Source organism: Carassius gibelio, chromosome B20 (genome assembly GCF_023724105.1).
Source record: "Carassius gibelio isolate Cgi1373 ecotype wild population from Czech Republic chromosome B20, carGib1.2-hapl.c, whole genome shotgun sequence".
NCBI lineage: Eukaryota > Metazoa > Chordata > Actinopteri > Cypriniformes > Cyprinidae > Carassius > Carassius gibelio.
In genome coordinates, this window is record NC_068415.1 from 215,406 (window position 1) to 236,645 (window position 21,240).

Below are 21,240 nucleotides of genomic sequence, written 5' to 3' on the forward strand. Positions count from 1 at the left end.
ATAGTATCATCAGCATATCAGTGGAAGCCAATTCCGTATTTTCTAATAATATTACCAAGGGGCAACATGTATATTGAAAATAGAAGGGGACCTAGGATGGATCCTTGTGGCACTCCATATTTTACTGATGATAAATGAGATGACACCCCATTTAAGTAAACAAAATGGTAGCGATCGGACAGGTAGGATCTAGGGATGGGCATTCGATTAAATTTTCGTAGTCGATCGTCAGGAGAATTAACGATCGACTATCGATTAATCATTAATATTTTTATAGCTAATATAATTAATTATTAAATTTTTATAATTCAAAAATGCAATGAATACAAAAACACAGCGTGTTTTTCCACGGTGAGACCTTTATTACAAGATCAACTTGTGGCAGACAGTTACGTTCCGGCAAACCGAACATATATGCGCGTGCATATGCGGTGCTATAAAGCAGCGGAACCTGCAGCTGCGAGCCGGCATTCTTAAACAGAGACCTCATTCGTTCCAAAATAATAATAATCAAAGTATCATGTTAAACAATAACTTAAAAAAAAACATAATACTTAGATCTGACAGGTTTTGTCAAAATGTAACAAAACTTTCCAAGCCAGAAAAAAAGATTTTAGCCTTCCTAACAATAAGGCTAACTTAACAAATTATGCTATTTAAACCTCGTGAAAAATAACTAACTTTAGTAACTAGCATACAACTTCTGCACGAGTCTACTGATTTTTGTTTAGAAATAGAAGCATGTTGACATGATCTGGGGTCAGACGCGACCGCAACCTGGTGACCGTCAGTCCAGCCGCCGAAAACACCCGCTCTGAGGGAACTGATGTTGCCGGGATGCACAGGTACCTCAGCGCTAACTTGGCCAGCCCGGGGTACCTTATTCCGTTCACTTTCCACCAGTCTGTAGGTGTGCATTTCAGGGGTGGGGGAGTCTCCCTCAGAAAATTCTGAAGTTCTGCTTCGATGCCAGCCTCGCATTGAGTGGTATAGTGATCCCCAAGGAGTTGTGCCATAGCAGATGACTGGGAGGTCGCGACTTCAGTGTTTGCGCTCCCCTCGTCCATGTCAGAGAACGCAGCCTCGTCTCCCCCAGCCTGTTGGATAGCCGCCCTATCGGTTCCCACCGCCTCTCCCAGTTCAACCAGTTTCACATTAGCAGCCAGTCTCTGTGTTGGTGTAAGAAAGCCCATCTGTTTGTGACGAGGGTCCAGCATTGATGAGATCATGGGGACGAATGACACAAGCTCACCAGACTCAATCTGTATAAATATATGATGGGGAATCAACGTTGTATTTTTTTATTGTTTATTTTATGAATTAAAATAAATATTAAAATGAATATTTTTATGGAGTAACAGTTTTATTATTTGAGTGGCTTACTGCTTAAATATAAAAAGGTAACATGCAGATAACAGGAAGGTATCCATGTACTTATGTATATGTAAACTAAGACAAACAGTTTAGCTTACATTCATTCGTTGGATGAGAGATGAACGCACTTTTGTCTTGAATTCGATGAGTCTGGGCCCGTCTCCTTCACTGCGCATGAGGTGGATATTGATGAGGCCGAAGGTGATGGGATAAGTGTTCGAGATGGGAGACGTTTTTCTCTGCAGACATAACCGTGGTGGCACATTTAAGTGCTGACAGCATGGGCTGTGTGTCCTCCATCAGCTGCCAGTACTCATCCTTCAACTCCAGGATCCTGGCATCTTGAAGCTTGGTCACGGTTCGGTCCGACAGCACAGCAACAACAGCCCACCGCTGCTCCACCAGCCGATCAAACATCTCACACACGGAGTTCCACCGTGTTTTACACGACTGGGTAAGCCGGTGAGTTGCGAGGCCCATTTGCTCCTGTTTCTTTTGCAGTGCTTTGGTTGCTGTAGTGCTGTGATTAAAGTGGCTAACAAGTTTACTAGCCGCTGATATTACCCGATAAAGATACAGTGCAAATCCGTCATTTATGGCCAACTGGAGGGTGTGTGCAAAGCAGGCAACGGAAATCCAGGGCACTCTGGTGGGACTGTTGGCAGCTACAATATTGGCCGCGTTGTCATGAACGCACGCAATAACTCGGCCTTGAAGTCCCCACTGCTCTACAGCTCCATTAATTTTCTCAGCGAGGTGGTCAGCTGTATGCCGGCCTGGCAGGCTTTCTGTGAGCAGGACCGCTGAGTTCATTTGCCAGTCATCACTGATATAGTGGCAGGTTATGGTGATGTAGCTCTCAGCTGTTAAAGCGGTCCAGCAGTCTGTAGTTAGAGCAACTCTCTCAGCTTTGCTCAGTTCTTTTAACAGCTGCTGCTTTCGTTCTTCATAGTGAGTTTCTACCAATCTGGTGATGGTACGTCGTGATGGAATTTGATATGCTGGTTCCAATAAATGTATCAGTTCTTGAAAACCATTGCCCTCAACAATACTTAAGGGCAGAATATCCATCTCAATGAACTTGCAGATCCCTTGGGTAATTTTCACTGCTCGTTGTGCATCACAGCTCCGAGTCCGTGCTAACGCCGACTTGATGCTAGGTTGAGACTGAGAGCAGGATGCACCGCCACCGACATTAACAAGTGACGGATGCACTTTGTTTAAGTGGTACATCATTTGAGTCGTGGCCGTGTTGTACTTATACACGGCATCGCAATGTTTGCAGTGAACTGTTTCGTTTTTTAAATCAAAATGGTCCCACGCCACACTTCGCCGTGACCTCTTCATGATTATTCTTTTGAAATCAAAACGGAAGATCACAGATAACCGCGTAGGGTGTCAAATATTGCACCCTGGTGGTAAAATATTTAATTGCTGCCACACAGTGAAATTCATTTAATTAATTCAAGACTCACACTACGCAACGCAGCCTGCGTTAGATTAAAAAAAAAATGCATTAGATTAATCGATAACAAATTAACGTGATCGAAGAAATTCTTAACGATCAATTATCGATCGTCGATTAATCATGCCCATCCCTAGTAGGATCTAAACCATCTTAGAGCCTGCCCTTGAATACCTGTATAGTTTTGTAGTCTATCTATGAGTATGTCATGATCTATGTTGTCGAACGCAGCACTAAGATCAAGTAAGACTAGAAAAAAGAAATTATCGCAGCTGGAAAAATTATCGAGCTAATTTTTTTTTATTGTGCGATTAATTGATTTATCGACTATCGTGACAGGCCTAGCACTCAACAGCTATGACTGTGATTGGCTCACACAAAAGCACACAGAAGCATTTGAAAGGCGCGTCTATCATTGGATCTGTCTATGTGCAGATACTTTATATTAGGAGTCCACTTAGTGCAGCTTTCAAATGCTCCTGTGTGCTCATTTAAAATTTCAGTAGCGACTGGTATCATGGTTGGTACTTTTGACAAAACTACTGCTTAGTAAAATTGATAATACTTAATATTACAGCAATGATTATGGCAGGGCAGCTTACTTATAAATAATATAGGCTATCTGGAGTTAGCTGTGTTTTAAAGTCCCTTCTAAGAAACATAGCTATCTGAGGATTGGTGATTGCTGACCTTCTTTGGGGTTTTAGTAGCAGTCTTGAGCCCTTGTCTGGAGAGTGCTGTCTCCCTTTTAGGGCTTTAAGCAGACAGCCCAGTGCTGGTGGTCTTGGCGATTTAGCTACGCAGTTCTTCCTTTTTTGGGGCCTTTAATTAACGATCTCCTTGAGCTCCTACCTAGAGGATTTCTAGTTTAGCCTCTTCAGTGGTCTTGTGTATCCAGGCTAATATAGCTCACGTGGCATATCTATCTGATGATAGCTATGCTCTTAACTGGAGATTGATCTCCCGATTTCCATGGTTGGCCAAAAGGGAACGAGACACTGTGTCCTCTTGCCATGCCTGTGGGCCTGCCTGTTACATGTCTCCTTCAGATAACTAAGTTGGTAACGTCTTCAGTGGGACCACTTTTATACTTCCAGATGACCACTCATGATGTCACAGACTGTTGGACAGTGTTTTCTCTACTTCCTGTTGGCCTTCTGTAGCTAATCGTAGCTCCATGTAGCTGTTTTTATTTTTTTCTCTAGAATCTTTATCTTGCTATCACTCTCTGTTTTTTAAAGTGATAAAATATAACTTAATTCACACCATATTTCTGATATTATCGATCTATCTTATCAGATTAATTTTGATCGTTCACTTTTATTTTATATATGTGAGTGCAGTACACCTGCAAAGCGTTAGCACTCGTTAGCTCATCATTAGCTCGTCATTAGTGTTTTCATTCGAACCTATCGCTGTTTTCGGTAACACTTTAGAATAAGGTTCCATTAGTTAATGTTAGTTAATGTATTAATTAACATGAATAAACAATGAATAATACATTTATTACTGTATTTATTCATCTTTGTTAATGTTAGTTAATGAAATTACAGTTATTCATTGTTATTCATGGTAATTCACAGTGCATTAACTAATGTTAACAAGCACAACTTTTGATTTAAATAATGCATTAGTAAATGTTGAAATTAACATGAACTAAGACTTATAAATGCTGTAGAAGGATTGTTCTTGCTTAGTTCATGTTAACGAAAGTAGTTAACTAACATTAACTAATGGAACCTTATTCTAAAGTGTTACCCTGTTTTCTTTTCTCGCAAGTTCATTAAACAACTGTGGTAAGAATATTTCATCAAGCACGATGAGTAATGGCTTCTCCTGCTATTGTTATTTGGATCTCTTGCCACATGTACAGTTTATTTATCTCTGTCACAGATGAGGGATTCACATGTGATAAATGCAGGGAAATATTTAGGCTGACAGAGAAGATTTCAGAATTAGAGACATGCATCCAGGACAGTATGAATGTTAGGTCTCTAGATACGGCTTTGGATGCGTCTAGCTCAGGGATTCCTGTACATTGTCCGGTTCCGGCAACAGAGACCCTGGAGCAGGGCAACTGGGTGACAGTGAGGCAGCGTAGTCGTGGGTCAAAACACCGCTCTTCTGTTCCGATCAAAACATTAAACATGTTCTCCCCACTCAGTGATGCAACCACTGAGAAACCTGATGAAAGTGCTCTAGTTATTGGTGATTCTATTGTACGGAACGTGAATATAGAGACACCAACCACCATAGTCAAATGTTTACTGGGAGCCAGAGTGCCTGAAATCTTGGCAAATTTAAAAGTGCTGGCTAATGCTAAACGTAAATACAGTAAGATTGTTATTCATGCTGGCGCTAATGATGTTCGACTTCGCCAGTCGGAGATCACTAAAAATTACATTAAAGAGGTGTGTGAACTTTCAAGCACGATGTCAAAGTCACCTTTATTTATATAGCGCTTTAAACAAAATACATTGCGTCAAAGCAGCTGAACAACATTCATTTGGAAAACAGTGTCTCAATAATGCAAAATGATAGTTAAAGGCAGTTCATAATTGAATTCAGTTATTTCATCTCTGTTCAGTTTAAATAGTGTCTGTGCATTTGCAATCAAGTCAATGATATCGCTGTAGATGAAGTGACCCCAACTAAGCAAGCCAGAGGCGACAGCAGCAAGGAACCGAAACTCCATCGGTGACAGAATGGAGAAAACAATGGGAGAAACCAGGCTCAGTTGGGGGGCCAGTTCTCCTCTGACCAGAAGAAACCAGTAGTTCAATTCCAGGCTGCAGCAAAGTAAGATTATGCAGAAGAATCTGTATCTGGGGCTCAAGTTGTCCTGGTCTCCGCTGTCTTTCAGGGCAGTAGAGGTCCTTTCTAGGTGCTGATCCACCATCTGGTCTGGATACGTACTGGATTCGGGTGACTGCAGTGATCCTCTGATCTGGACACAGACTGGATCTGGTGGCCACAGTGACCTCGGAACAAGAGAGAAACAGACAAATATTAGTGTAGATGCCATTCTTCTAATGATGTAGCAAGTACATAGGGTGTTGTGGGAAGTGTTTCCGGTTCACCTAATTAATGCAGCCTAAAAATCCTTTAACTGATTTGGATATTAAAAGCATTTTAGTATGTTATGTGTATGCCAGGTTAAAGAGATGGGTCTTTAATCTAGATTTAAACTGCAAGAATGTGTCTGCCTCCAATGTTAGGTAGGTTATTCCAGAGTTTAGGCGCCAAATAGGAAAAGGATCTGCCGCCCGCAGTTGATTTTGATATTCTGGAATGGCAAATTGCCTGAGTTTTGAGAACGTAGCGGACGTAGAGCAGTATAATGTAATAAAGGAGCTCATTCAAATTCTGAGGTGCTAAACCATTCAGGGCTTCATAAGTAATAAGCAATATTTTAAAATCTATATGATGTTTGATAGGGAGCCAGTGCAGCAATGACAGGACCAGGCTAATATGGTCATACTTCCTGGTTCTAGTAAGAACTCTTGCTGCTGCATTTTGGACTAGCTGTAGTTTGTTTACTAAGCGTGCAGAACAACCACCCAATAAAGCATTACAATAATCTAACCTTGAGGTCATAAATGCATGGATTAACATTTCTGCATTTGACATTGAGAGCATAGGCCGTAATTTAGATATATTTTTGAGATGGAAAAATGCAGTTTTACAAATGCTAGAAACATGGCTTTCTAAGGAAAGATTGCGATCAAATAGCACACCTAGGTTCCTAACTGATGACCAGCACTTTTAAATTTGCCAAGATGTCAGGCGCTCTGGCTCCCGGTAAACATTTGACTATGGTGGCTGGTGTCTCTATATTCACGTTCCGTACAATAGAATCACCAATAACTAGAGCACTTTCATCAGGTTTCTCAGTGGGTGCATCACTGAGTGGGGAGAACCTGTTTAATGTTTTGATCGGAACAGAAGAGTGGTGTTTTGACCCACGAATACGCTGCCTCACTGTCACCCAGTTGCCCTGCTGCAGGGGCTCTGCTGGAACCGGACAATGTACAGGAATCCCTGAGCTAGACGCATCCAAAGCCGTATCTAGAGCCATAACATTCTTACTGTCCTCAATTAAAGTTTGGATTCGTGTCTCTAATTCTGAAAGCTTCTCTGTCAGCCTAACTATTTCCCTGCATTTATCATATGTGAATCCCTCATCAGCGACAGAGATAGATAAACTGTAAATGTGGCAAGAGGTGCAAATAACAATAGCAGGAGAAGCCATTTCTCACAGTGCTTGAGGAAATATTCTTACTGCAGTTGTTTGATGAACTTGTGAAAAACTGGAGCGATAGAGAGGAGAAAAGAAAAGGCTAATGACAAGCTAACGAGTGCTAACACTTTGCAGGTGTACTGCACTCACAGAAAAGTGAACGATCAAAGTTAATCTGATAAGATTGATAATATCAGAAATATGGCGTGAATTAAGTTATATTTTACCACTTTAAAAAAAAACAAAAAACAAAACACTGATCGTAAGATAAAGATTCTAGAGAAAAAATAAAATGAAAACAGCTACACGGAGCTACGATTAGCTACAGAAGGCCAACAGGAAGTAGAGAAAACACTGTCCAACAGCGACACCCGATGTCAGACGCTGTAATATGCTCTGGTCCCCTCCCTGCTTACCGTGGTGACGAGATGCATAGCAGATTGTCATCACTCAATGGCTGGATGTCTAAGTGGTGCCCACAGAATAACATAGGTTTCATAGACAATTGGACAAGCTTTTGGGGCAGACCTGACCTGTTGAAAAGAGATGGTCTTCATCCCTCTTGGGGTGGCGCCACTCTTCTCTCGAGAAATATGGCAAATAGTCTTAGTGTTTATACTTGACTAACTGGGGCCCAAGTCAGGAAGCAGACAGACTGGCTAAACTGACCAACTGCTAGCTGCCTCACGTCACAGAGGTCAGCTATTTCTTAGCACATAGAGACTCTTTCACCTAGATATCACACTATAGAGACTTGTGTCTGTTCCCCTAACTAGAAATACAAAAAACGTCCAAACCTAGTTAAGATTAACAACTTAATTGAGGTTCAACAAATAAAAAACAGATGCAATATGAATAAACAAATGATAAAGTTTGGCTTATTGAATATCAGATCCCTTTCTACGAAAACACTTTTTATAAATAATATGATCACTGATCATAAACTAGATGTGCTCTGTTTGACAGAAACCTGGCTAAAACCTTATTACATTATTTTAAATGAGTCCACCCCCCAAGATTACTGTTATAAACATTTGCCACGTCTAAAAGGCAAAGGGGGAGGTGTTGCTTCAATTTATAACAACGTTTTCAGGATTTCTCAGAGGGCAGGCTTCAAGTATAACTCGTTTGAAGTAATGGTGCTTCATATAACATTATCCAGAGAAACAAATGTTAATGATAAATCCCGTTATGTTTATACTGGCTACTGTATACAGGCCACCAGGGCACCATACAGACTTTATTAAAGAGTTTGGTGATTTTACATCCGAGTTAGTTCTGGCTGCAGATAAAGTTTTAATAGTTGGTGATTTTAATGTCCATGTTGATAATGAAAAGATGCATTGGGATCAGCATTTATATTTTGAACTCTGTTGGGGTTAGACAACACGTTTCAGGACCTATTCATTGTCGAAATCATACTCTAGATTTAATATGGTCACATGGAATTGATGTTGACAGTGTTGAAATTATGCAGCAAGGTGATGATATCTCAGATCATTATTAAGTTTAGTGCAAACTTCATATAGCCAAAATTGTAAATTCTACTTCTTGTTACAAGTATGGAAGAACCATCACTTCTACCACAAAAGACTGCTTTTTAAGTTACCGTCCTGATGTAACCCAAATTACTAAGCATATCCAAAACCTCAGAAAAACTTGATGATGTAACAGAAACTACGGACTCTCTCTTTTCTAGCATTTTAAATACAGTTGCTCCTTTACGCTTAAGGAAGGTTAAGGAAACCAGTATGACACCATGGTATAATGAGCACACTCGCACCCTAAAGAGAGCAGCCTGAAAAATGGAACGCAGCTGGAGGAAAACAAAACTAGAGATATTTTGTATTGCTTGGCAGGAAAGTAACCTATCCTACAGAAAAGCATTAAAAACTGCTAGATCCGATTACTTTTCTTTTCTTTTAGAAGAAAACAAACATAACCCCAGGTATTTATTCAATACAGTAGCTAAATTAACGAAAAATAAAGCCTCAACAAGTGTTGACGTTTCCCAACATCACAGCAGTAATGAATTTATGAACTACTTTACTTCTAAAATCGATACTATTAAATTTAAATTTAATTCAATTTACTATTAGAGATAAAATTGCAACCATTCAGCCGTCATCTACAGCATTGCATCAGACAGGATCAAAAAATATATCTAAAAAACAGCCTTTTCTCTCAATGTCAAATGCAGAAATGTTAATCCATGCATTTATGACCTCAAGGTTAGATTATTGTAATGCTTTATTGGGTGGTTGTTCTGCACGCTTAGTAAACAAACTACAGCTAGTCCAAAATGCAGCAGCAAGAGTTATTACTAGAACCAGGAAGTATGACCATATTAGCCCGGTCCTGTCAACACTGCACTGGCTCCCTATCAAACATCGTATAGATTTTAAAATATTGCTTATTACTTATAAAGCCCTGAATGGTTTAGCACCTCAGTATTTGAATGAGCTCCTTTTACATTATAATCCTCTACGTCCGCTACGTTCTCAAAACTCAGGCAATTTGATAATACCTAGAATATCAAAAATCAACTGCGGGCGGCAGATCCTTTTCCTATTTGGTGCCTAAACTCTGGAATAACCTGCCTAACATTGTTCGGGAGGCAGACACACTCTTGCAGTTTAAATCTAGTTTAAAGACCCATCTCTTTAACTTGGCTTACACATAACATACTAATATGCTTTTAATATCCAAATCCGTTAAAGGATTTTTTTTAGGCTGCATTACTTAAGTAAACCGGAACTGGGAACACTTCCCATAACGCCCGATGTACTTGCTACATCATTAGAAGAATGGCATCTACGCTAATATTAGTCTGTTTCTCTCTTATTCCGAGGTCAACGGTAGCCACCAGATCCAGTCTGTATCCAGATCAGAGGGTCACTGCAGTCACCCGGATCCAGTACGTATCCAGACCAGATGGTGAATCAGCACCTAGAAAGGACCTCTACATCCCCGAAAGACAGCGGAGACCAGGACAACTAGAGCCCCAGATACAGATCCCCTGTAAAGACCTTGTCTCAGATGACCACCAGGACAAGAACACAGGAAACAGATGATTCTTCTGCACAATCTGACTTTGCTTCAGCCTGGAATTGAACTACTGGTTTTGTCTGGTTAGAGGAGAACTGTCCCCCCCAACTGAGCCTGGTTTCTCCCAAGGTTTTTTTTTCTCCATTCTGTCGCCTCTGGCTTGCTTAGTTGGGGTCACTTCATCTACAGCGATATCGTTGACTTGATTGCAAATAAATGCACAGACACTATTTAAACTGAACAGACATGACATCACTGAATTCAATGATGAACTGCCTTTAACTGTCATTTTGCATTATTTACACACTTTTTTGCTAATGAATGTTGTTCAGTTGCTTTGACGTAATGTATTTTGTTTAAAGCACTATATAAATAAAGGTCACTTGACTTAATTCTACTATAATATACTACCATACTAACAATATACAATGCGCTAGCAGCAAAACGACGGTGCGTCGTGCGTCTTCACACAGAGTTTACAGTTTGTCAAATACAGGTGTGCTGTGCATCCAATGAGATGAATTGACAAAATACAGATTGCTTGATGGAGAGCGAAACTCTGAAGATCCCTGTCAGTGTTCAGTGACTGAAAATGTGCTAGTCTTATAAATAGCCTTGAACACACACACTGGCGAGTAAAATCTAATAATTTATTACCCAATGGCTAGCGATTAATTACTAACGACATAATTTAGTTGCCCAGATTAAAATTGTATCGCATATGCAAGAGATTTACTTGCAATGTAGAGGGTTGCACATGCTTCAGACACCCACTCATGCTGGCAGCATTCCCCAAAGTGTCCACTAGAGTACCCAATATCTTGTGACCTCTCGGGGAACCTTGGTTGAATGCATAACCCAAGACGTTTTTCCTTGAAGTTAAAATTAATTTTAATCTTGTGTTTGTAGGTAGGCATTGCAGCGTGTCAGATTGCACGAGCGTTTGGCCTTAAAGTTCTGGGTACAGCAGGGACATCTGAGGGTATGCAGCTGGTGCTCAGCAGTGGAGCTCATCTTGCGTTCAACCACAGAGAAAAATACTATTTGGATAAAATTAAGGTTTAACTCTTTCTTATATTTTTATAGGATTTACATGACTTAAAAAAATAAATAAATAAATATATATATATATATATATATATATATATATATATATATATATATATATATATATATATATATTCCATTCAAGAGTCAAACGTTTTTTTGGTAACTTTTTTGGTTAATGCATTAACTAAAATTAACTAACAATGTTCAATATCAGTTTTATATTGTTTATTACCTTTGTTGGGTGTTAGTTCACCCAAAAAAGAAAATTCTGTCATTAATTACTCACCCTCATGTTGTTCCCAACCCATAAGACCTTTGTTCACATTTGGGACACAAAAAATCTGAGATCTTCGATCCTCCATAGACAGCAATGCAACTACAATGTTCCCAGGTCCAGACACGTAGCCAGGACATAAAATAGTCCATGTGGCATCAGTGGTTCAACTGTAATTTTATGAAGCAATGAGAATACGTTTTGTGTGCAAAGAAAACAAAAATAACAATTTATTCAAAAAATTTTCACCCCAAGTTACCGTTTTCCACAATTTAGGAGAGTATCCACTAAACTTCAGGATGAACAAAGGTTTTGCGGGTTTGAAACATGAGGGTGAGTAATTAAAGGGTTAGTTCACCCATTTTACTCACCCTTGATACATCCTAGGTGTATATGACTTTCTTCTTTCAGACAAATCCAGTCTGCGTTATATTAAAAATTGTTTTTGATCCTTTTAGCTCTATCATTGCAATCAGCGGGTGTTGAAAAAAAGCGCCCTTCTATTTAAAAAATAAAAATAAAGTGTCACACAGGCTCTGGGGGGTGAACAAAGGCAAATCAATGCATTTTTGTAATTAAAAATATCCATATTCGAAACGTAATAATCATTTGAATCTAGCTTGCAATTTATCTTCCTTCATCAACTAAATCATCAACTAAAAATTGGCTCATTAGCTCCACCCAATCAACTTTGCTCCATTTGACTAAATCTGGGCAGAGATGTCTGTCGCATCATCAATTAACACCAGTAACCCAGTGCCAATGGAAGCCATGCATGCTCATGCCATCACACTGCTCCACCATGTTTCACAGATGATGTTGTATGCTTTGTATCACGAGCTGTCCGTGAGCCTTCTCCATACTTTTTATCTTCCCATCAATCTGGTACAGGTTGATCTTAATTTTGGCTGTCCAAAGAATGAATTTTCAGAAATGGTCTGGATTTTTAAAATGTTTTTTGGCAAAGTCTAATCTGTCTTCAATTGCACCTTGTGGTGAACCCTCTTTATTTGCTCTTGTGAAGTCTTCTCTTGATTGTAGACTTTGACAGTGACATGCCTACTTTCTGGAAGGTTTCTTCACTTGGCTGGATGTTTTTTTGTTTTGTTTTTACCATAGGGAGGATTCTCAGATCATCCACCAATGATGTGCTCTGTGGATGTCCAGGCTTTCTTATGTTTCTGAGCTCACTAGTGTGTTGTTTTTTCTCAGAATGTACCAAACTGTTGATTTGGCCAGTCCTAATATTCCTGCTATCCCTCTGATACATTTGTTTTGTTTTTGAAGCAATTATTTGTTTTTAACAATTATCTGTTTCACTTGTATGAAGAGATCCTTTGACCGTATGGTCTGGGTTCACAGCAACAGCTTCTAAATGCAAATGGCACACTTAGAATCAACGGCGAACATTTTACCTGCTTAACTGATGTAGAAATAACAAAAGGATAGCCCACACCTGTCCATGAAACAGCTTTGGAGTTAATTGTCTAAATAATTATGGTCCCCTGAAAAAGGGGTGTGGTACATACTAAATTACTGATTATCCCTTATAAATGCTAACTTACATCCCCATGAGAAACAATTACCATCCAAATAGTACTTAAAGGAGTGGTTGATTGCGATCTCACTTTAACATTAGTTAGTTTGTAATGTTGCTGTTTGAACAGAAACATTATCTGCAAAGTTGCAGCGCTGACAGCTCAGTGCAAACGAAGATATCTTCTTTTAAAATTCTGGCAGTTTAATGTCTACAAAAACGGCTTGTACAACGAGTTTCTTCCTGGGCCCATTGCATCCCGGGGACAACAAAGGGGGTGAGGCCATGTTCATGTTTTGGCCATGAGGCCAAAAAATTGTGCATGAATCACGATTCTGTTTTCTGATGGATTCACAAGTTTTAAAACCTATGTTTTAAAGCAGCGGTTCTTAATACTGTTCCTCGTGTCACCCTGCACTGCACTGCATCTCTCTCTCTCTCCCTCATTCAGATCTTCAGATCAGCTCCAGCAAACTGTTCCATTTAGATACTTATTTTCACAAAGCAATGAGAAGCGTTATAAAAAAAAACCTTATTCCAAAAAAGTTGGGAAACTGTGCAAATTGTGAATAAAAACAGAATGCAATGATGTGGATGTTTCAAATGTAAATATTTTATTCAGAATACAACATAGACGACTTATTAAATGTTTAAACTGAGAAAATGTATACTTTTAAGGGAAAAATAAGTTGATTTTAAATTTCATGGCATCAACACATCTCAAAAAAGTTGGGACAAGGCCATGTTTACCACTGTGTGGCATCCCCTCTTCTTTTTATAACAAATATTAATTATTAATGCCAATGTCTGGGGACTGAAGAGACAAGTTGCTCAAGTGTTGGGATAGGAATGTTGTCCCATTCTTGTCTAAAACAGGCTTCAAGCCGCCCAACTGTCTGAAGTCTTCTTTGTCAAATCTTCCTCTTTATGATGCACCAAATGTTTTCTATGGGTGAAAGATCTGGACTGCAGGCTGGCCATTTCAGTAACCGGATCTTTCTTCTACGGAGCATTGATGTTGTAATTGATGCAGTGTTGGTCTGGCATTGTCATGTTGGAAAATGCAATGTCTTCCCTGAAAGAGATGTTGCTGGATGGGAGCATATGTTGTTCTAGAATTGGATATACCTTTCAGCATTGATAGTGCCTTTCCAGATGTGTAAGCTGCCCATTCCACTTGCACTCATGCAACCCCATACCATCAGAGATACAGGCTTCTGAACTGAGTGTTGATAACAACTTGGGTTGTGCTTGTCCTCTTTAGTCCAGATGACATGCCGTCCCAGTTTTCCAAAAAGAACTTCAAATTTTGATTCGTCTGACCACAGAACAGTTTTACACTTTGCCACAGTCCATTTTAAATGAGCCTTGGTCCAGAGAAAATGCCTGCGCTTCTGGATCATGTTTAGATATGGTTTCTTTTATGACCTATAGAGTTTTAGCCAACAACATACCATTAAGAGCCATGCTTGCACAGCTCCTGCATGATCCTCTTCTTTAATATTTTCTGCGTCTCAATCGGGCTCAAATTGATAAGAAATATAGAAGTCGTCATTGTTTACAATACAACTGGAGTGCACACTGAGCTTGAGGGGCATGATGTTCAGATGGGCTTGAGGCGGTTTAGCAAATCACAGCACACTGAGCCAGCTGACCAATCTTAGCCCATCACAAATTTCTGAGTGAGGAGCTTCATAATAACAGTAAATAAATTGAGGCATTTGTCAGAGAAAGGACAGATCATAGTGGGATAAAGGTAAATTATGTATGTTTTTTTTTTCTTTTTTACGAAGCATGAACACATTAGACTGCACCCCATAAACACAATCAAGCCTAGAAAAAAAACAAGTAAACCACCCCTTTAAAGCAGCTGGTGGACATACCAAGTACAGTACTCATCATTCCCTTTCTGTTAAACAGATATCTGTGAAAATTGTTGTTTATGTCTCAGTTGTTGAACTTTTTATGTCCTTACAAATAGTATACGTTAAGAAATTTAGTTGGGGAAAAAAAAAACTTTCTTCTAATGATCAATGCTTAAAACAGTTGTTTAATAATTTTGGGGTTTGTGATACATTTTTCATGATTTTTTTTTTTTTTTTTTGATGAATAGGAGGATGTTTAAAAGCATTTATTTAACATAGAAATCTGTTAAACATTATAAATATCTTTACTGTAACTTTTTTATCTATTTAATGCATCCTTGCTGAGTAAATGTATATTTAAAAAAAACAATGAATGGTAGTTTAAGTTACACAGTGCACAGTCTAATCTGACTATATTATTGATATACTTTATACACCAATAGTTTGTGTTTACAAAAATAAAGATAGCAATTTTTCAGCTGGTCTCCTGTGTTTAGAATGCTACCAATGGACAAGGCGTGAATGTGATCATTGAGATGTTATCCAACGTCAACCTCAGTAATGATCTTCAGTTGCTTGACTTTGGTGGCAGAGTTATTGTAAGTACCCTGTGTTTGTTTAGCAAGTGTTTTGAAAAATTTTGTTTTTGTTTTCATCATATCGTTCTTCCTTTCAGATTGTTGGCTCTAGAGGCCCTATTGAAATCTACCCCAGAGACATCATGGTGAAAGAGACCAGCATCATTGGTGTGGCTTTATACAATGCAACTAATGTACGGTGGGCTTCCTGACATTACATAGTCAACATTTTCTTGCTTTTCTGGAATTTATGCTTGGAATATCATGCATTTATTCATTATCACCTATGACAAATCGTATTTTGCAAATGATTAATGGTAAGATGCAGACAGGTTTTCTTTATCTGTGTCTTCCACAGAAGGAAACATCTGAGTGTGCCACAGCTCTTTTTGCAGGAATGGAGACAGGCTGGTTGAAACCTGTCATTGGTCCTGAATATACACTTGATAAAGCAGCAAAAGCTCATGAAGACATCATCAGCAGCCCTGGAGCCAGTGGAAAGATGATTTTTATCATCTGAAATTATGCAGGAAGTAAAAAATCCAATACAGTGCAACATAACATAACCGTCGTTGAGGGAGTGTCATAATTTGTGTTCACAGAAGAAACTCAAACAGGTTTGGAACAAAAATGAAAACTCTGCCATCTAGTCATCCTCATATTGTTCCAACCCCTTTATGAATTTCTTTCTTTGCTGAACACAAATGAGGATAGTTTAAAGAATGTGGGTAACCAAACAGTTGATGGTAGCAAAGAATGGGAAAAAAAATACTATGGAAGTCAATGGCTAACATCAACTGTTCAGCTACATTATATTTTCATGTATGAATCACATATATGAAGCTGATCATAAAGACCTGTTTTGTGGAAATGAAATAAAATAAAGAGATAATTAAATCTTCAAGTCCAGTCACCATTATATGCAATATCGATACAGCTTTAAAGGGATAAACAGGAAAATATTGGTTAAATGATTGTTCAGAGATCCATTCTGCTGTAAACCAGCCCTGAAATGTGATTGTTCAATTCAACTACTGTGAAAAGATCATAGATTATGAAAGAAGTTCAATTCAGCTGTAAAGCAGCTATGGAGAAGACACTTATGTTGTCATCCATCTCATTTCAGTTCTCTTCCAATAATGTCTGTAAAGTTAATTAAATAATATTACTCAATATTATGTGTCCCCAACTAAGCAAGCCAGAGGCAACAGCGGCAAGGAACCCAAACTCAATCAGCAACAGCAATGGATTTAAAAAAAATAATAAAAGATCAGGCTTAATTAGCAGGCCAGTTCTCTTTTGGCCAGGTGAACCAACCTGGTGTGGTTTAATAACAGGCTGCATCACAAGTCAGATTGTGGATTGACATCCTTCAGAATATTCATCTGTTTCTTGTCAGGTTCTCATGGTCTTCACTGAGGATCTGTGCTTATAGCTATTGTGGCAGTTAGGACTTTACAGGGGATTTATCTCTATGGGCTTTACAGGGGATTTATCTCTATGGGCTTTACAGGGGATTTATCTCACTTCCAGTTTTACAAATGCTAGAAACATGGCTTTCTAAGGAAAGATTGCGATCAAATAGCACACCTAGGTTCCTAACTGATGACGAAGAATTTACAGAGCAACCATCAAGTCTTAGATGGTGTTTAAGGTTATTACAAGCGGTTTTTAGGTCCTATAATTAACACCTGTTTTTTTTAGAATTTAGCAGTAAGAAATTAATCGTCATCCAGTTTTTTATATCGACTATGCATTCCATTCGTTTTTCAAATTGGTGTGTTTCACCTGGTCGCGAAGAAATATAGAGCATCATCAGCATAACAGTGAAAGCTAACACCATGTTTCCTGATGATATCTCTCAAGGGTAACATATAAAGCGTGAAGAGTAGCGGCCCTAGTACTGAGCCTTGAGGTACTCCATACTGCACTTGTGATCGATGTGATACATCTTCATTCACTGCTACGAACTGATGGCGGTCATATAAGTAAGATTTAAACCATGCTAATGCACTTCCACTGATGCCAACAAAGAGTTCAAGTCCATGCAAAATAATGTTGTGGTCAATTGTGTCAAACGCAGCACTAAGATCCAATAAAACTAATAGAGAGATACACCCACGATCAGATGATAAGAGCAGATCATTTGTAACTCTAAGGAGAGCAGTCTCAGTACTATGATACGGTCTAAATCCTGACTGGAAATCCTCACATATACCATTTTTCTCTAAGGAATATAATTGTGAGGATACCATCTTTTCTAGTATCTTGGACAGAAAAGGGAGATTCGAGATTGGTCTATAATTAACTAGTTCTTTGGGGTCAAGTTGTGGTTTTTTGATGAGAGCCTTAATAACAGCCAGTTTGAAGGTTTTGGGTACATATCCTAATGACAATGAGGAATTAATAATGGTCAGAAGAGGATCTATGACTTCTGGAAGCACCTCTTTTAGGAGGTTAGATGGTATAGGGTCTAACATACATGTTGTTGGTTTAAATGATTTAACAAGTGTATACAATTCTTCCTCTCCTATTGTAAAGAATGAATGAGAGAATTTACAATTTTGGCTATATGAAGTTTGCACAGAACTAAATAATGATCTGAGATATCATCACTTGGCTGAATAATTTCAACACTATCAACATCAATTCCATGTGACAGTATTAAATCTAGAGTATGATTTCGACAATGAGTAGGTCATGAAACGTGTTGTCTAACACCAATAGAGTTCAGAATGTCTATAAATGCTGATCCCAATGCATCTTTTTTATTATCAACATGGATATTAAGATCACCGACTATTAAAACTTTATCTGCAGCCAGAACTAACTCGGATGTAAAATCACCAAACTCTTTAATAAAGTCTGTATGGTGCCCTGGTGGACTGTATACAGTAGCCAGTACAAACATAACAGATGATTTTTCATTAGCATTTGTTTCTCTGGATAATGTTAAATGAAGCACCATTACGTCAAACGAGTTATACTTGAAGCCTGCCCTCTGAGAAATCCTGAAAACGTTGTTATAAATTGAAGCAACACCTTCACCTTTGCCTTTTAGACATGGCTCGTGTTTATAACAGTAATCTTGGGGGGTGGACTCATTTAAAATAATGTAATATAAGTATGATTTAAACCATGCTAATGCACTTCAACTGATGCCAATAAAGTGTTCAAGTCTATGCAAAAGAATGTTGTGGTCAATTGTGTAAAACTTGCTTGTCAACCATAACTCCTTCCAGGACAGCCAGGAGTTGTGATGGATCATCATTTAAGCTTCACAGACCATATTGCTACAATGACCCGGTCCTGCAGATTTGCCTTATACAACAATAGGAAGATTAGACCCTTCCTGTCAGAGCAAGCCACCCAACTTCTTGTCTAAGCTCTTGTTCTCTCAAGACTGGACTATTGTAATGCTCTCCTGGTGGGCCTTCCTGCATGTACTATCAAGCCTCTGCAACATATCCAGAATGCAGCAGCTACGGTTGTCTTCAATGAGCCAAAAAAAGCTCATGTTACTCCTCTCTTCATCAGGTTACACTGGCTACAAGTAGCCGCTCGCATCAAATTCAAGGTACTGATGCTTGCCTATAAGACGACCACTCACATGGCTACAACATACCTAAACTCACTAGTTCAATCTCATGTGCCCTCCAAAAGTTTGCGCTCTGCAAGTGAACGACGCCTTGTGGTGCCATCCCAAAGAAGTTCAAAATCACTCTCACGAACCTTTTCCTGGAGTGTGCTCAGCTTATGGAATGACCTTACAATCTCAATTTGTACAGTCTAATTCGTCCAATGAGTCTCATTTTTTGCAATGAGTCTCATTTTCAAGAAACATCTTAATGATCATCTTTTTCACCAACACTTAACCAACTAATACAAGGACTTTTCTTGTCTTTCATATATTTATAAAAATAAATATTCTTGTTCTCTTGTTGATCTGATTGCTTCTATTGTTCTCATCTGTAAGTCGCTTTGGATAAAAGCATTTGCTAAATGATTAAATGTAAATGTATTGTAATTATTTGACTGCTGATTGTCCATTGGTTTAGGACTGCCTCTGTGTAAAACTAAAATGGAACAATGAAAATAAGAACTAAGAACTTTAAAAAAGTATATTTGATGTATCTTTACGTCAAGCATCAGTGCTGGACACTGTACCACATTTCTGAGATCAGGTAACTTGCTGGTTCAATACCTGCCCCATTTGCACTGAGATCACTCACTGAGAAACAGCACGACTGTATTACAGTGGAATCATTGAGAATCTTATATTGAAGAAAGGTTCCTCGGCACATGGATACAAGTGTTCAACATTTTGCTGCTCCATGTGTGGTAAGCACAGTGTTTGTATGTATTGATTATGTGATAAAAAAAAAAAAATATATATATATATATATATATATATATATATATATATATATATATATATATATATATATATTTACTTAACTGTAAAATGTTTAAAACTTGAATGAATGAAGAGCTTGAATTTAACCTAGGCTAGATAGATAGATAGATGTTATTTATTTATGCGTATATCCATTTACTTCTCTCTCTCTCTCTCTCTCTCTCTCTCTCTCTATATATATATATATATATATATATATATATATATATTATGTGTATGTATTTCAGGTCAGTAAGATATTTTTTAAAAGATATTAATAATTTATAAAGGAAGCATTAAATAGACAGTGTTAGTGACAATAATAACTTATATTTTTACAAAAACAGTGTTTGTGTTCAATTTGGCTGTATTGTGTTAAGTAAGATTTGAAGCAAGACATTTCTTTGAGGAGTTAAATAGTAGCTGTCTGAGATGTGGAATTATTATCATTAGCTCTTTTTTTTTACAGTTAGTCAAAGAATATGTGGCAGGTGTTGCTAGTGCCGTGACACACTATATAGAAAGCAGAATCACCTCCACAGAAGGAATCAGGTGAAAGATCATGCATGTTTTATAACTTCACCTTCCTCATCTGTCTGGCAGTCAGCATGTCCTGGCAACAGAGGTCAGGGGAGCACAGCATCAGGTGCAGTTGCCAAAAAAAAAAAAAAAAAAAAAAAAGAATTAGTTATGTCCAATTACTAGTCATTGAATGTAGATCTGGATTAAAGAACTCTTTTTGCTTTGTTTTAGATTATTTTCTATAGTTGCTGTTGTTTGAACAAAGCTGATCAAACACCATGAACCACATAAGCCATTTTGGAAGTCCAACACTATCTGACATCAGCGGTAAATCATGAGAAGTATGTGCATGTTGTCTCACAGTGCTGAAAAAATCTGTCTGACGAACATAGGTGAACAGTTTACTAATGGTTCCTCTCAGGTGTCTGCCTTCTACTGATGGTGATCTCTCAAGTTCAGCTGTCATTACTCTGCCCTTCTTCTTGTGTGGTGTGTTCTGAAGATGTCATCATTTGTCACAAACTCTTCAACATTATTGGTAAGTAAATTATGTGGTTAAAGAACTTTGTTTTTTGATAATTTTAAATGGATAGTTCACGAAAACAGTTGAAATATTCTTCAAAATATCTTTTGATTTACTCATGATGGGGAGAAAATTATGACAGAATATTCATTTTGTGTAAACTATCCCTTTCAGTACACTGAAAACATTTTTAACCCTAAATCATATTTGAAATGCAAATTTCTAAGGCCACTAAATTATGAATGTAGCACCCTCTTCCCTCTCAGTAATGACGTACTTGAGCTCTTAGGGCGGGTACTCGGGTTCAAACTTTGCAGTCTCTCGACTAATTATAAGGGAACTCTCTTAACACCCTTCAGCACAAACAC

The 21,240-nt window shown here is 38.3% G+C and overlaps 2 protein-coding genes across 2 annotated transcripts in view; one reads left to right on the forward strand and one right to left on the reverse strand.

The window, feature by feature from the left end:
• The window catches only part of LOC127983494 (1-phosphatidylinositol 4,5-bisphosphate phosphodiesterase beta-4), a 150,149-nt gene that overhangs the window by 30,597 nt on the left and 98,312 nt on the right, over positions 1-21,240 (reverse strand). The window lies entirely within an intron of this gene.
• Positions 10,618-16,335, forward strand: LOC127983883 (quinone oxidoreductase-like). Its single transcript, XM_052586259.1, has 4 exons — positions 10,618-11,186; positions 15,351-15,452; positions 15,530-15,625; positions 15,790-16,335. Exons 1-4 carry the CDS (start codon positions 11,112-11,114, stop codon positions 15,949-15,951), a joined length of 435 nt encoding a protein of 144 aa, XP_052442219.1. The 5' UTR covers positions 10,618-11,111; the 3' UTR covers positions 15,952-16,335.

Bases quoted from the DNA above. Each gene is read 5' to 3' on its own strand.
- LOC127983883 (XM_052586259.1), top strand. From the start codon at position 11,112: ATGCAGCTGGTGCTCAGCAGTGGAGCTCATCTTGCGTTCAACCACAGA. The intron at 15,453-15,529 runs GTAAGTACCCTG...TCTTCCTTTCAG, and splicing joins ACTTTGGTGGCAGAGTTATT to ATTGTTGGCTCTAGAGGCCC. The intron at 15,626-15,789 runs GTACGGTGGGCT...TGTCTTCCACAG, and splicing joins CTTTATACAATGCAACTAAT to AAGGAAACATCTGAGTGTGC.